Here is a 16,682-nt window from a genome sequence, read left to right as displayed (position 1 = left end):
TATAATTATTTTTAGAAAACTTTAATTTCTTTTAAACTCTATCAGGAACCTAAAAATATATAATAATTTTTTTTGTTTATATTTATATAAATACAAATTTAATTTCATGATCACCATGAGCAAAGTTACAATTTTAATCATATTTACAAGTACCGACTTTTATATATACATTAATATATAATATAAAAAATAAAATAAAATACCTTATTCATAAAACTTACACATAGTAGATTTATCTTTATATTTAAAAAAAATATAAAAAACAAGTATTTATATTTATATTTACAATTTGTTGGTATGTTTGATGGCCAAAAATTTATGTTTTATTCAATTGTTTTATCATAACTTTCAAAAAATCCTTAGTTCTTTTTAAATATTAAAAAATATAATATTTAGTTTTGCTTTTTACTTCTTATACAGAACGTAATTCTTCAGCCCCCTATTTTTTTGGAATTTTTTTTTTTTTAATTTTAAATAATTATATTTACATGTGCAAAATGACATCCTTCATCTCTATTACATTAATTATCTTTAATAGTTTTTTAAAATGTAAAAAAAAAAATTATATTCATACTTAAATAAGCTTTGCATAATGCTGTTTTAAATTTTGGATTAGGAATTCCATTTATTTCTGAATTATATGATATTTAATCATTTGATAATTTATCAGAGCTTGATAATTGTTCTAAGTTTTATTGTTAACTCATTTTATAATTATTAATATTTTTAATTTGCACTTTAATATTTTATATGCTTTTTTTAGTTTATTTTAATTTTATCTTTTCCTATAAAAAAGACAATAAAATTAAAATATATATTAATTTTATATTATAAATATTATAATTAAAATCCAAAGAATATAAATATATTTTAAATTAGATGAAAATAAAAGTTTTATATAATCTAAAAATAAATTTTAATAATAATTAAACATTTAATATTTAAATTAAATATAGCCTATTAAAATATTAATAATTTAGCTCTTTACAATAAGAATTTATTATTTAGGCATAATAATAAATTATAAAATATTAAAAAAACATGAATTTTTTTTTTAATTTATAAATAATATTTTTATATAAATAAAAATCTAATTATGTAATGATAATTATATATTTCAATTATTTGATAATTTTTATATTATTTGTGTATATTAATAATTTATAAATTTTATATTATCAATTATTATTTAAAATATCATATAATTATTAATATTAATATGTATATTTTCAAACAAAGAGTATTAATAATTTTTTAATTAATATATTTTTATTTTACTTTAGAAAATAAAATAAAAATATATACACATAATTATAATATTAATTAAAAACAAATTATTAATAAATATATATTAAAAACAATGGATTACAATTAATACAGTTAATAATTATATACGCATTAAAACCAGAACTAATATTATAGTCTTTAAACATAATGTAAAATAAAATAAAATAAAAATAAAAAAAATTAATAAAGAGACTTTATAATCACTAACCTAAAAATTAGAAAATAACTTTACATAATATTCTCCAATAACAAACACAAACATGAATTAACCGCCACTAAATAGACCTATACATTAAATAAATTAAATTCAGATAAGTGAAGATGTTCAAAAAATAATTAAAAAACATAAATTAAGTATGCAAGAATTTTCTACTGGAATAGAGTAATAAATTAACACGATACAAGATAATAAAAATTTAAATACAAATAATTATGTATATGATAATACTTTAAAAATGTAACTTAGGTATTCAGCCGATTTATCAGCATATAAATATTAAGATGAATAATAACTTTCTTAAATAAATAATAATTTCTAACAAAAAAGAAATAATGAAGGTATTAGATAATCATGTCAATTATTTTAAAATTAAAATTAAAATTAATAATAATAAAATTATAATCTCTAAAATAATAATATATATTAACTTTAGGATTATTATCCTAATATATAATTAAAAGGATCTATGGTTGAATATAAAGGCGAATAAAAGCAAGAAATACAAAAGTATTAAAATTATTATAGTTTAAATTAACAAAAACAAAAATCGGTTTCTTAACATAATATAAATAAAAACTAATTATAATAAGTTTATAAACAAAAAATATGGAGAGATATACTAGAAAAAAGAAAGTAGAAAAGTTAGTAAATAAAATAATAAGGCATAAATAATTGTTAAAATATAAAAATATTATTTACAGATGAATAGTAAATGCAAAATAATTAATATTATAATGATAAATAAGCTTTGACTTTTAATAAAGAATATATTTAAAAAAATGAAAACTCACAATTAAATTCTCCTACTTTTAATTAAGTAGATTAATAATTAATAATTTAAGAATAAATTATAAAAAATCCACCTAATATAAAAAATATTAGATAATATTAATAAAATATGAGCTTTGGAAAGATAGCAGCTATAATTAATTAAAATAATGAATTTAATATTGAAACTTAATATTGATTTTATATGAAAAAAAAAAAAAAAAAACAGAAACAACAACAATAACAATAACAATAACTTTATTATTAACTAAATTTGAAAAAAAAATAAAAAAAAAATATCTTATTTTATAAAAATTTATATAAAAAAAATATTTATAATATATTAAATAAATAAATATAATTGTTTATTTAGGATATTAATTAAATAAAAAAATATTTTATTTAAATAAATAAAAAAATAGGCTCATTAAATAAATATTAATAATAAATTCTTATAATATATTAAAAATTATAAACATAATATATATTTAAAAAAAAAAAAAAAAATATAATTTTTTCTTTATTAAAAAAAAAAATGAATTAAAAAAAATAATCCAATTTCGAAAATCATTAAAAAATCGATTAAATTAATACTTATAAAATTGGCAAAAAATGGTAAAATGTAATACCTAGCAAAATTGCTTTAAAGCCCACTAAATATTGTTATTACCATAATCCAAAATCAAGTTAAATAGATCAAATGGACATAGATTAATTATTCTAATATATAAAAGATAATTACAAAAGTGATGAAGAAGAGTACTTTGATTCTCTTCCTCCTGAAGATGATAAAAATGGAAATATTGAATACAAACTTAAGTTAATTAAATTAGAAGAAAAAAGATTATAAGAACTTGAATGTTAAATGCTTAGGAGAATTGAAGAAGGTATAGATCATTGTTATTATTGGATAGGAGTAGAAGGTATTTTTAATTAGATTTTTAAAATATATTTTATTATAAATAAACAAAAAAGATAATGGAAATACATTAGGCTTAATTGATGAAGAGTTTTTTTTTAGTTTGAAAACATTATCACATATAGCAAATAAAAATGAATGTGATTTCTAAATCTTATAAATAAAAAAAGGAGAAAGAGGAAAAATTGCATTAGTAAAATTAAAATAGAGACCTCGGTCAGTAATTACAGTAGATATAAGAATTTAATTAATGGGAGAAAGTGCTAGTGGAAAAACTACTCTTTTTAAATCTATGTATGAAGGTGAAGTTTAGAATAATAGCCAAGAGGAAAAAACTAATTAAATAAAATAACTTTTTCTTTGCTTTAATTCAGATGGAACTGTACTTTCAAGATTTCCATTTAATATATTAGGGTATAAATAAATAAATAAATATATATATATATATAAATATATAAATATATATATATATATATTTATATATTTATATATTCATATACATATACATTAATATATATATACTATTTTAAAATTGAATATTTAAAGACCATAAGGTATGATAGAATTAGCAACTAAAATTATAACATTTTAAGATATAGGTATAATTTGAATTTATAATAAATTACATATAAAAAATAAAAGGTGGATAATTAAAAGATAAAAAATATTTTGTATAAAGTTATTGCTCTAGAATACCAAATTACGGTGAACTAGTTATTTCTGCGAAAAAGGGTTTATCACCAAATGATAAAAACCACATTCAATAAGCAATTTCTATTGGTTTAGTATTTTTTATAGTTATAACATAAATAGATTTAGTTTAATGTGATAATATAGGACATTTAATATGCGAAATTAAGAATTTTATCTATTAAAACTACTAAAATAAATAAGTCTAAGTAATTTATACATAAAACTAAATAGCAAAAATATTCACAGAATAATTTACTTAAGGCGATTTAGTCCCTATTTTTATGGTTTCAAATAAAACAATGGTTAATATAGAACTTTTAATAAATTTTTTGAGTTAACTTCCTGATAATAGAGCTTTTTTGGACTTAAATTTAAATAATGAATGTGAGTAGTTTTCTGAATTTACTATTCATAATCCTTTTGAAAAATCTAAAATTAATACAGATAAAAAAAATGGATAATATGTTTTTCTAGGAACAGTTTTATAAGGAGATTTAGTTCTTAATTAAAAGCTATTACTTGGTCCAGATTTTAATGTATTAATTATTTTATTTATTAAAATTTATATTAATATTTTATTTTATTTAAATATATATATATATATATTTATTATAATATAAAAAAACAAAAATATTCGCATTTAAGTTTGACATTTAAAAAGGTGTTTTAAATAAACAAAAAAAAATATTTTTTTGAAGGGATTTTTCAAAGAAGTACAAATCACTCAAATAATAATTGCAGAAACTTCAGTAGAAACAGCCCAAAGCAGTCAAATATGTGTTGTTAAAGTTAAAGCAGATAAAGAAAAAACTTTCGAAATTCGTAAAGGATAGGTTTTAGTTGATCCTCGACTGATTCCAAGAGCTGCTTATGAGTTTATTGCTGAATTATCTCTTTTCGATAGTATAAAACATAGAGTAGCTATAAAAACTGGTTATTAACCAGTAGTTAATTTTCAAAGTATAAGATAAAGTTGTAAAATTATGGTGACAAAAGATGATTTAGAAGGTAAAGGTTACAGACCATTAATTAGAAGAAAATCTTTAGAAAGAGAAATGAGAAAAAAAGCAGGTGAAATAGTAGATTTAAAAGTGGTAAAATTTTCAACATAAGGAGAAAAAATAGGAGAAGAAAAAACATTTGTTTTTTCTAAAAATATGAATAGTAAATTCTTAAGAAGAACAAAATCTATTGAAAAAGTATAAAAAAAAAAAAAAATATACAAAAAAAAAATATATAAAATATTATATAAATACATAATATATATATATAAATATATATATATATATATATATATATATATATATATAATTATATTATTAAATACATATTTATATGATTATAAATTTTAATTTTATTATATTTAAGCATATATTCTTATTTATATATATTTTTTTTTTAATTTTTAGATTTAAGAAATTGTTAAAAACGAAGAAAAAAAAAATAATACTAATTAACCTTCATTAAATTTAGAATTAATATAACAGAATAAGCCTGTCATTTTTGTTGAACCTTAAAATAAATGCAATTAAAATATTTAAAATTTAAAAAAATATGATTAAGAATCTAAAAATTATTTAAGGATGAGATTTAAGAATAGACCTGAAAGAATTAAAATAGGTTAAACGTTTATTATTTATGATGAAACTTTAAAGGCAAAAGGAAAAATTATAAAAGTATTTTATTGAAAATATAATTTATATATTTATATTTTTTATCTCATAATATTATTTATATTTATATAAAAATATACATAATTATAATATAATTTTTAAATAAAAATAGTAATATGAAAAAAAAAAAATATATATATAATTTGAAAAATATCTATATAATAACATATTTATTTTCTTATTTTTTGTAAATATAAAATTTAAATTAATTGTTTTAATATGCTATTTTTTAAAATTTTATTATTAATTTATTTTAATTTAGAAAAAATTGAAAATAGTAAATAAAAGAAAATTGTAAAATTTATTCTTATTCTTGTTCTATTTAAGAATTTAATTTTTTTTTAAATATATAAATCATTAGACAAAACATAATTTCTTTTAATTATTGATTTATTTTTATATAAAAAAGTAAAATGGATAAAACTTTTGAAGAAAAAAAAATTAAAATTTAAGTTTTTATAAGATTAAGGCCTTTTTTACCAGAAGAATTGCCAGAAGATATTATAGAAATCGATTCTTAAGTAACGAAAATATATACTAATAAAAATAATATTAATAAAAATAGGATAATATTTTAAAAATTAACGATATAAATTATTTTCTTTAATATAAATTCGATAAAGCATTTGATAAAAATTAAACTTAAATAGAAATTTTTTAAGAAATAAAACCAAACTTATAGAGTATATTAGACGGATATAATTTTACAATATTTGCATATGGTTAAACTGGTTCAGGTATTTAAAAAAAAAAAATCATAAATACAAATAGACTAAATTTATTAAATAATGAATAAAGGAAAAACATATACTATGTTTGGAGCTGATTCCGAAAATATTACTCAAATTAATAAAAGTTTAGGCGAATTTAAATTAAAATATTAATCAACGTTTTTACATTAGATATAATAGGATGATCTTTATTGCGGAATAATACCCAGAACTATTTAGGAGTTATATAATTTAATAAACGAAAACAAATAATAAGGGGAGCTATTTACAGTTTAAACTTATGTTTCTTTTATCTAAATATATAATGAAAAAATTTATGATTTGTTACAAGTTAAAAATACATTTATTTATAATTAATTATTATAATAATTTAATAAAATTATTTAATCTTCTGACTATCTTATTATAATTCAAAAAAAAAAAACTGATTAAATAATAATAATCAATATTAAAATATTTTTTTAATTAAAAAAAAAAAAGGATAAATAAGATTCAAAACCTTTAAATATTCATGAAAGTAAAATAGATGGAATTTATGTTGGTAAAATATAATAAAATATATATATATATATATATATATATATATATATATATATATATATATATTTACATATTTATTAATAGAGGGTCTTTCTGAATATTAATGCACTCATTATTATGATGCTATATAATTAATGAAACGTGGGGAGAAAAATAGAAAAATAAGATAAACATAAATGAATAATAAAAGTAGTAGATCACATACAATACTTTAATTTTCAATAGAATCAACTAACAACAATAATAAAAATATAATGAAAGTTTTTTTTTTTTTTTTTGATTTTCAAATAAAAATATTTTATATTTAGAGATCAAAAGTAAATTTATGTGATTTAGCTGGATCAGAAAAAATAAACAAAAACGAAATAATTTAAAATGATCATTTTAATGAATTAAAAAATATTAATTAATCATTATCAACTTTAGGTAAATATATATATATTTTTATAATTTTAAGTATTAAATAAATATTTTTAATAAAAGGTAAAATTATATACAATTTAAGTTGTAATTAAAAATTGCCTATGCCTTTTAGAGAATCTAAACTCACGAGAATTTTGCAAGATAGTCTAACGGGAAATTGCAAAACAATAGTAATTGGAAATATTTCACCATCTTTAATTAATATAGAAGAGACAATTTCGACTTTAAAATTTGTTGATAGGGCTAAAAATGTAATTATTTTATCTTATATTTTTTTTTTTTTTTATAAAATATTAAAAGATTATTATGAAAGTTAAACCAAATTAATTAAATACTTCGAATTAAATTATTGTTTAATAATTATAAAGAGAAGTATATTAAATAAATTTTAAATGATTTTTTACACTTTTTTTTAAAAAAAAATAAATAAAATAAAATAAAAGGTTAATTATTTAAAAGATATACTCAATTTAAAGAAAAAAGGGTTAAGTTCATTCGATATTCATGGAAGATTAGCAAAGCTTTAAGAAGAAAATGAAAGATTTAAAAAAAACTATATTTCAATAAATGAAGTTGAATAATTAATATAGGAAAACCGAAAAATGAAAATTGAAATTTCAAGAATTTAATAAATATAAAATATCATAAACTAAGAAACCGTATCTGAATATAAAACAGAAGCTGATTAAGATTAATAATAGAGTTATTTAATTAATAAAATAAATTCAGAATTTAGTAACGCAGATATTAAATAAATAGAATAATCATCATAAATATTATCACGTAATTCAAATAGTACATTTGGTAAAACAGCAAAAGTTATTCTTTAAAATTAAAAATAATAATATTAACTATAACAATAATAATAATTTAAAACATAACTTTCAATTAGGGTAAGAGGAAAACAAAATGATATTACTATAGATAAGGGTTATGTTGAATAAACTAAAAATGAAGCTAAAGTATTTTTTTATTTTATTTTTTGTTAAAATAAAATATTACTTAGAAACAAAATGAAAGACATAAAGAAAAATAAAGAATTTTAGAACGACTTAATGATTTAGAGAGAATTCATAAAAATAATTAAGATAGACTAATGGATAAATTAAGTGATTTTAAAAATGAAAAGAATAATTCTTAAAATTAAAATTAATTAAAAAATTTTAATTAACTTGATAAATAAATTAAAAAAATTGAAACCTATGAATAAAAAATAAAAAGACTAGAAAAATAATTTCTAAGTAAAAATTGAATTAATTATTATTTGGTTTTCATTTGATATATTTTTATATATATAAAAAATACTATTATTTTCAATTATTATTAAAAAAAAATATATATATATATATTTATTATATCTATTATAAACATTTTCACATCCTTTGGATAGGAATACCCATTCCACACTAAGGAAATGGTACTTCCATTTTTCCTTTAAGTTTATTTAATTCTTCCTCTTTAATTTTAATTTATTCTTCTACTTTTTGATTTTATGTAGTTAACCCTTTTAGCTAAAAAAATATAATTAATGATTAAAAAAATTCAGTTATATATAAATAAATTACTTCTCTACACATGAAGTCATATTCTTTAAAAAGTCTTTTTTACTTAATTATTCGACAAGCTTTTAATTTTATATAATTAAGCTTTCGACCTTTAAAATAAAAATAATTAAAAGGAAAAAAAATATATTAATATAAAAGAATACTTCTTATTATAATTATCTTTATGTTTCTTCTAAATTATTTATTTATTAAAGCATCTAGTCTTTAGTTTCAGCATAATAGAAGTCTTAATTGTTTTTATTTAAATTAAGATCATCTATTTATTTTAATAATTTAGTTTATTCATCATTTAAATATTCTAATTTTTTTAAAAATTCTTAATTTTACAAAGATAATAAAGGGCCAGAAATAGTTCCTTAATACTATTCTTCATATTATTGTGATTCTTTTTATTATATATATAAATCTTCTAACCTTTTTATTTATTTATTTTTTTTAAAAAAGAAGAAATTATTAAAAATAAAAATAAATATTTATTACATATTTTTATCATTTTCTAAGTTAATTTTAATTTCATAAATTTCATCAATAATGTCTCTAAAAGATTAATAATTCTTTAAATTATATAAACAAAAAATTAAAAAAAAAAATTACTTTTTAAATATATTATTTTAATTCCAAAACGTTTTTTGTTCTATCAAAATTGGTAAAAGATTCAACCAAACTTTCTAAATGCTTAAATTATAATTGTAATTTTTCATTTTCCACACTTAATTTATTATCAATATCATCAAGTTTATTCTCTTACAACATAATTCTTGAATTTCCCAATGTATTTTAAGTTGAATTTGTTTACGAATAAAGTGTATTTATGAAATGATATTATTATTAAATTCCATTATTAGTTTATCCTTGATAATTTTACTAATCTAATACTTATAATGGTTATTAGTTATTAAAGAAAATTTACTATTATAATATTCCTTGTTAGTTTATTTAATAAGAATTTTATTGCTATTATTATATTGGTAACTATTATAAAGGTATTTATTGTTGAAGGGGAATTTATTACTAATATGAAGGAATTAAAATTTAATTGGGCTTATTTCCAACATTATTATATGTTATATTTTATTATTTTATCATTGTATATGGTTACAATTAGTTAACTTAAGAATTTAATATAGGTTATTATATTTATTTGAATTGCTATTAAGGATATTAAAGCTATTATTATTATGGCTACACAATTAATTTTTGCCTATTTTAAGGTTATTACATATTATTTTTAATGAAAATCTTCTTTATTGATTTTAAAAACTTAATTATATTATTAATTCAAATAAAAAAAATTAAATTAAAAAAAATAATTAATAAAACTAAAGAAATAAAAAAAAAATTTGTATAATTTTTTTTTAAATACTAAAAATATGATTTTATATTCATAAAAAACATATAAATAAATTTATATAAATATATATGAAAATATAAATATATATATATATAATATAATTATTTAATTATATAATTATTTTTATTATTATTTAATTATATATAATTATTATTTTATTGATTTTTTTAATAAAATATATCTATAATAAATAAAATAAATAATACATTTAATTATTTTTTTAAATAATTAATTATTATATATATTATAGTATTTTTATTTAATCAATATATTTTATTTACTAAATATCTTTTTTACTATACCGGACTTTCTTTTACAATAATAATTTTTTTAAGTAGTTTTCTATTATTCTAAAATTTTTTTTCAAATTCATTTTCCTTATTAACAAAATTTTTATTCTAAATAATATCTAATCCATTTTTCTAAAAAATATTATTTTAATTAATACCATAATCTTTCTATTAAATAACAGTAATAATAGGCTCAATATATCTCTCGGAGTTTTTCTAAGCAATATAAGGCAAATAATTTTTATTTTTAATTTCTATATTACTCTAATTTCTATTTATAATAGAATTTTCTTTAACTGAAAAGATTATATTATTGTTATTATTATTATTATTATTGCTATTATTATTATAATTATTATTATTATTATTATTATAATTATTATTATATTTATTTTTTTTATTTTCATTTCTATAAATATATGAATTATTATTATTATTATTATTTATTATATTATTACTATTAAAACTTTCCATAACTGAAATATTTCTTTTTTATTTAAAACTAAATAAGAATTTTCATTTTATTCTATCTCATCTATTTAAAAAGCTTTTTTTGGTAATCTTGTATTTAATATATTCATATTTACATTTAAAGGCAATTTAATTGTTTCTAAAAGTTAATTACAATTATTTCCTTATTTTTATTCATCTAAATATTATTAGTTTAAAAATTCTACAATATTTTTATTTTATATTAGTTATTCCACAGAGGCTCTTTATTTAGGATTAGTAATAAGGCATTAAGAAATAAATTTTTACAAATCAGAGCTATATAGATCCGTGTTTATAGATTTAAATACACCTTTAGTTACTTTTTTATATAATTCTTCCATAGATTTCGCTGTAAAAGGTGGATTTAATGTAATAATTTCATATAACACACATCCAAAAGACCATACATCTGACTTATAATCGTAAGGCCTATTTTACCAAACCTCAGGTGAAGTATAATATGGAGTTCCAGTCTATGTATATGCAAAATCTCCTCTTTTATTAACTTTAGAGACATTCATATCACCTAATTTAAGAGCTGAATTTTCCGAAATAAAGATATTAGCGCATTTCATATCTCTATGTAGTATTTTTTTATCATGCAAACATTTTAAACCTTTAAGCATATCGGCAGCGAACTTCCATATAGTTTTTTCTGAAAAAAATTCCTTCGATTTTTTCATTTTATTAATTAAATTATAAATATCACCCTTTTATGCATATTCCATAATTATACATAAGCTTTAAGATTTACAATCAAAAAATGCATGTTTATAACTTATAATATTCTCATTTTTTAAAGAAGCTAAAATTCTTACTTCATTTAATGCATTTTCTTTTTCTTTTGTAGATAAAAACTACATTTTTACTTTTTTCATTGCATAATTTTTTTAATCACTTTTTCTTAAAACTTAGTATACATTTCCAAATGAACCTTCTCCTAATTATTTTATTATTTCAAAATCATCTATTTCTTATGTCATTTTTTTTTTTTTTTTTATAAAAATATATATTTTTTTTGTTTAAAAGAATTTAATATATATTTTAATATTAATTCTTTATTTTTAATAAATATATATATATATTTTTAAATTAATATATATATATTAACAAAAAAAAAAAAGTGAAATTTTAAAAAGATTTTTCTTTTAATTTTTTTTCTTAACGATTTATTTTCTAGTATATATTGAATAAATATAATAAAAAAAATTTAAAAAATAAAGAAGAAAAAAAAAAAAAAAAACTAAAAATATTATTTATACATAAATTAATTTAAATATATATTGTCTTTATTTATTAAATAATAATAATAATAACAATAATATTTTTTATAATAATAATATAAAAGAAAAAAATATAAATAATTATATTAATATATTCAAAAATTCTTATTATTCTTAATAATTACTTTTTTCATCATTTCATAACTAGCCCAAGAAATAGCAGAAGAAGGTGCAATAATAATAATACGTGATCCAAATCCTCTAAAAAGCCCATTAAATCCTTCATTTTACCAAACTAATTTAAGTGATTATAAAAATGAGTTATATTTAACATTTTTGCATTCATTTGTAACAGCTTCGAATTATTTTTTTGCAAAATTATACACACTTTGATTTTTTTAACCTAATATTCTATTTTTATTTTATATATTTGGAATAGCTTCACATTTATTGCAACTAATTCTTTCATAACAATCTTAAGTCTAAAGTTTAGTTTTAATTACATCTAAAGGAGTAGTTAAAGTAGCTGCTATACCACCTATATATATAAATTTTATATTTAAGAAAAAAAAAAGAAAAAAAAAGAAAAAAAAAAGAAAAAAAAAAGAATAAAAAAAAAAGAAAAAAAATATATATCTATATATAATTTTTTTATAAACAAAACAAAAAAAAACCTGCAATTCCTGCACATGTAAAATAAGTAAAAAAATTATGACTTTATTAATTTATTTAAAGTTTTAAACTTTCATTAGTTGAAACTAAAATTGCCGCCAAAGGAACATTCATCATCTTAATATTATAAAATTAATATATGTAAAAAAAAACAAAAAAACAAAAACAAAAGATTACATATGTTACCGGAAAACTTCTTACTAGTGATATAATTCCTTCTTTTTAAATTATATTTTTAAGCATTAATTATATTGGTTAATTAGTTATTTATTTTCTTTATTTCAATACTAAAAATTTTTTTTTTTTTTTTATAAAAAAAATTATATTTAATTACCATCAATAGGTGTTAATATTAAATCATGTAAAAATACTGCAGAAGCTCCTGTTACTGCATATAAATATGGATGATGTTATTCATCATTTATTCCTAATTTAAATCTAGAGAACTCATAAATTGAAAAGTAAGCAGCATGAGCAGGCATTGAACCACATGCTATAAGTCCAATTCCTCTATAAAATGCTTTTATTCCTCCTTCATTGTACAATTTTTTTATAATTTAAAAAAACCCCATATTATTAGAAACTTATACATGAGTCTTTTTTTTTTTTGAATATTTATAATCAACGCTTTAATTTATCAATTATTAATTATTAATTATCAATTACATTTATATATTTTTTTTTTTTTTTGGATTTTATACTTTTATATTATCAAATGGAAACATTGTTGAATGTTCAATCATTCCTGCAACACATCCAGCTATAAATTTAAAACAAAAAAATTACAAAAAAAGTTATTCATTTTTATTTTTTTTGTTTATATATAATATAATTTTATAAGCTTTTTAAATTAAATACCTATCATATGTTTTGAATATGGTATATCTTGTTCTCTTATTTCCCATTCAAATGTGTATTCTTTTTATTACATTTTTAATTATTTTTTTTTTTAATTTTATATTTTAATTTAGTTTTTTATTTAATTAATTGCTTATTTATTTTAATTAATTTATATCTTTTTGCTTTAATAGATATGATTTCTTTTTAGAAAAATTAAAAATCAAAATATTTAAACATACAAACAAAATAATAATTTAGAAAATTCTCTATACTTTGTCATTAAATATATGTAATTTTTCTCTTTGAATTTTTTTATTTTTTTTGGAAATATAAATTATATACTCTTAAATTATTAATTTTTTATATAAATAATTATAAAGGTTAATATTTTAATTTAATTTTTAGTAATTATATTATAAGTGACGTATATAATTTGCTAAAATGCGAAATTGAATATAAAATTAATTATGTAAAAAAAAAATTGGCTTTATATAAATAAAATATTGTCAAATTTATATTTTAAATTCAAATATTATTTTAAAATTAAGTTTTTTATAAAATACAAATTTTTATAATAAATAAATATAAAAAATTATTAAAAATATAAAAATATTATTAGCATATCTTCTAAATTTATTTCTAAATTTTAATTAAAAACTCAATCTAAAAAATATAAATGCGAGAAAAAAATAGATAATAATTTTTTAATTAGTTTTTTAAATATAAATATTGAACAAATAAAAGACAATACGAATAAATTCTAATTGAAATAAATTAAAAATCATTATAAATTTTTAAATAATAAAAAAATAATTAAATAATAGTATAATATTTTTAATAATAATTAAATTTAAAGAAATTTAAATAATAAATGTATTAATATAATATTTTAAATAATATTATTTAATATATTGATATAATAGTTTTTTAAAAAACTTTTGTTTTAATTAAAAATTTATTTTCAATATTATATTAAATATTAAATTTATTGTATTTTAATATAATGATGTTTACATCATTTTTAAAAGACAAATTATAGTCTTAAATATTTAGATATATTTATATATTATAAAAAGTTAACTACTTTAAAATTATTATTATAATTTATTTGGATTAAATAATTATTATTTTTTTTAATAATTTAAATAAATCTCAATTTTTATTTTGTGATTAAAATTCAATTAAATTAACTTGATTTAATATTAAAATTTAATTTTAAAATATGTACTTGTTAAAGAAAAAGTTTTAAATTATATTAAAATAAAAAGAATATTAATTATATAAATTAAAATTTTATAAAATATATTTAAATTTTTTTCTTTAATTAATATTTTCAAAAAATTTAATTATTTTCTATATATATTAATTAATATCGAAATAAAATAAAATAAAAAATGAATAATTAGATATAATTACGTTTTAAATAAAAAATTAAAAAAATAATATTACTAGATAAATTTACTGATACTGATTTAAGGTACTTAGTACATAGAGCATTTTAAATAAAAGGAAATTTATTAGGTTTTAAAGATACAAAAGGTAATAATTAAAAATATTTCATAAAATAAAAGCAAAATATATTTCTTAATTTCAAAAAAAAAAAAAAATTAGATAATTTTTATAGCATAAATTGTTTTATCGATTAAAAAATATTAAGAAAAGATGAAATATACACAATAATAATAGATTAAACAGAATCTATAAATAAATTTATTGATTAAAATAATTATACTCATGTAACATCATTAAAATCACCTTAAAATTAATATAAAATTTTATTCGATTCAAATACTTTAAACAATTAAAGAATAGTATATCATAGTAATAATTTACTTCAAAATAATTATATTTCTCCTAGAAGTGAAAAATTCCTAAATAACATTACAATTCTTGGAAATATTTAAGTTTGGAAAAATCTTGATTTTAACTAAGATTTGAATGGTTATACTTTTATTGCATTTATTGAAGAACAAACTTATAATTTAGTCAAAAAAATAAATGAAATTTCTAATTCTTATAAATAAATAAATGATTTTTATGTTTGTTTTGTTGAATCAGAGTTTTCGGACTAATTTTGTATTTCTCCTAGTCTAAGTATTTATAAATAAAATTAAAAATTAATAGAAGTTTCATTAGAAAATGATTTAGATGCGATATTGAAAATAATTATTAAGTTTGTTAAAAATAACTAATATCCTACTAAAAAAGAGCTTATTGATATTCTTAATTAAATATAGCTTGATGCTTATGAATATCTTTATTTTAAATGTAAAATATTAGAAGAATATGAAACTTTTATGAAGAAATTTTTCGGTGTTTATAGTTAATTTAACGAAGATAATTTTAAATAATATATCTTAAGTTAATCTTAATAATAAATATTCAAAATATAAAAGAATTCTAATAATGCTTTATCAAGAAAAAAAGAAATTCAACATCTGTATTTGGACAAAATAAAAATGTTTTGTATTAAAAAATAAATAATATTTTTGTTTTTTAAAAAAAAAAAAATTACTAATAATAATAAAAATATATAAATATGTATATATATATTTATAGTACATAAGAATAAATAATAAATGCAGTTATTGATTTAGAGAATAATAATCTATTAAATATTGTATAACTTTCAGAGATAAAAAAATAAATACTTAAAGAAAATTAAGATTTAATATAAATTATAGAAGACTTCCTCTCATAAAAATATTCCAAAAAAATATTAATGTAAAATTATTTAATATATATATATATATATATGTATATATATATATATATATATATATATATATATATATATATATTTATATTTTTCTTTTTTCTTTTTTTAATAAAAAAAAAATATATTAATTAAAGAGAAAGACTTAAAAAATATATTAGTATTCAAAATTATCTAGAACGACCAAATAGTCCTTTTCCTAGTTTATAAGCCATAATACAAAAAATATAATCTTTATAATTTCAATAACTTTTAACTTAAAATGAAGCATAAATTTTA

At 15.8% G+C, this 16,682-nt stretch overlaps 3 protein-coding genes across 3 annotated transcripts, besides 35 other annotated features; 1 reads left to right on the top strand and 2 right to left on the bottom strand. All coding sequences in view use genetic code 6, as the record gives it.

The window, feature by feature from the left end:
- Nucleotides 1–882: 882 nt before the first annotated feature.
- Nucleotides 883–931: a microsatellite.
- Nucleotides 932–1,169: 238 nt separating this feature from the next.
- Nucleotides 1,170–1,217: a microsatellite.
- Nucleotides 1,218–1,438: 221 nt separating this feature from the next.
- Nucleotides 1,439–1,468: a microsatellite.
- A 1,419-nt stretch (nucleotides 1,469–2,887) lies between these two features.
- On the top strand, nucleotides 2,888–8,167 carry IMG5_124510 (kinesin motor domain protein; the record flags this gene model as incomplete). Its single annotated transcript, XM_004032278.1, has 12 exons — nucleotides 2,888–3,198; nucleotides 3,251–3,608; nucleotides 3,741–3,793; nucleotides 3,837–4,423; nucleotides 4,586–5,086; nucleotides 5,297–5,563; nucleotides 6,772–6,832; nucleotides 6,916–7,091; nucleotides 7,140–7,257; nucleotides 7,315–7,505; nucleotides 7,555–7,626; nucleotides 8,147–8,167. Exons 1-12 carry the CDS (start codon nucleotides 2,976–2,978, stop codon nucleotides 8,165–8,167), a joined length of 2,628 nt encoding a protein of 875 aa, XP_004032326.1. The 5' UTR covers nucleotides 2,888–2,975.
- Nucleotides 3,610–3,663: a microsatellite.
- Nucleotides 3,627–3,715: a microsatellite.
- Nucleotides 4,425–4,498: a microsatellite.
- Nucleotides 5,082–5,120: a microsatellite.
- Nucleotides 5,095–5,126: a microsatellite.
- Nucleotides 5,096–5,129: a microsatellite.
- Nucleotides 5,118–5,218: a microsatellite.
- Nucleotides 5,120–5,197: a microsatellite.
- Nucleotides 5,120–5,217: a microsatellite.
- Nucleotides 6,088–6,124: a microsatellite.
- Nucleotides 6,848–6,897: a microsatellite.
- Nucleotides 8,168–8,627: 460 nt separating the features above from the next.
- IMG5_124500 (protein kinase domain protein) lies at nucleotides 8,628–11,817 on the bottom strand (the record flags this gene model as incomplete). The annotated part of the gene is made up of 5 exons (XM_004032277.1): nucleotides 11,138–11,817; nucleotides 9,300–9,373; nucleotides 8,963–9,233; nucleotides 8,820–8,861; nucleotides 8,628–8,765 (listed from the first exon to the last, which is right to left on the bottom strand). Exons 1-5 carry the CDS (start codon nucleotides 11,813–11,815, stop codon nucleotides 8,628–8,630), a joined length of 1,203 nt encoding a protein of 400 aa, XP_004032325.1. The 5' UTR covers nucleotides 11,816–11,817.
- Nucleotides 8,687–8,732: a microsatellite.
- Nucleotides 9,108–9,144: a microsatellite.
- Nucleotides 10,213–10,271: a microsatellite.
- Nucleotides 10,266–10,314: a microsatellite.
- Nucleotides 10,269–10,322: a microsatellite.
- Nucleotides 10,271–10,335: a microsatellite.
- Nucleotides 10,421–10,464: a microsatellite.
- Nucleotides 10,424–10,469: a microsatellite.
- Nucleotides 10,765–10,923: a microsatellite.
- Nucleotides 11,818–11,826: 9 nt separating the features above from the next.
- Nucleotides 11,827–13,778, bottom strand: IMG5_124490 (mitochondrial carrier protein, putative; the record flags this gene model as incomplete). The annotated part of the gene is made up of 6 exons (XM_004032276.1): nucleotides 11,827–11,892; nucleotides 12,361–12,713; nucleotides 12,850–13,134; nucleotides 13,182–13,443; nucleotides 13,549–13,607; nucleotides 13,706–13,778. 6 exons carry the CDS (start codon nucleotides 13,776–13,778, stop codon nucleotides 11,827–11,829), a joined length of 1,098 nt encoding a protein of 365 aa, XP_004032324.1.
- Nucleotides 11,988–12,057: a microsatellite.
- Nucleotides 12,012–12,059: a microsatellite.
- Nucleotides 12,737–12,803: a microsatellite.
- Nucleotides 12,737–12,804: a microsatellite.
- Nucleotides 12,737–12,806: a microsatellite.
- Nucleotides 12,740–12,804: a microsatellite.
- Nucleotides 13,779–13,809: 31 nt separating the features above from the next.
- Nucleotides 13,810–13,859: a microsatellite.
- Nucleotides 13,860–14,193: 334 nt separating this feature from the next.
- Nucleotides 14,194–14,229: a microsatellite.
- Nucleotides 14,230–14,267: 38 nt separating this feature from the next.
- Nucleotides 14,268–14,305: a microsatellite.
- Nucleotides 14,306–14,454: 149 nt separating this feature from the next.
- Nucleotides 14,455–14,531: a microsatellite.
- Nucleotides 14,512–14,598: a microsatellite.
- A 1,826-nt stretch (nucleotides 14,599–16,424) lies between these two features.
- Nucleotides 16,425–16,494: a microsatellite.
- Nucleotides 16,495–16,682: the final 188 nt, after the last annotated feature.

Source organism: Ichthyophthirius multifiliis, assembly GCF_000220395.1.
Source record: "Ichthyophthirius multifiliis unplaced genomic scaffold scaff_1120509250984, whole genome shotgun sequence".
NCBI classification, from domain to species: domain Eukaryota; phylum Ciliophora; class Oligohymenophorea; order Hymenostomatida; genus Ichthyophthirius; species Ichthyophthirius multifiliis.
The sequence above is the reverse complement of the archived record's forward strand: the minus strand, read 5'-3'. Positions and strand labels throughout refer to the sequence as shown.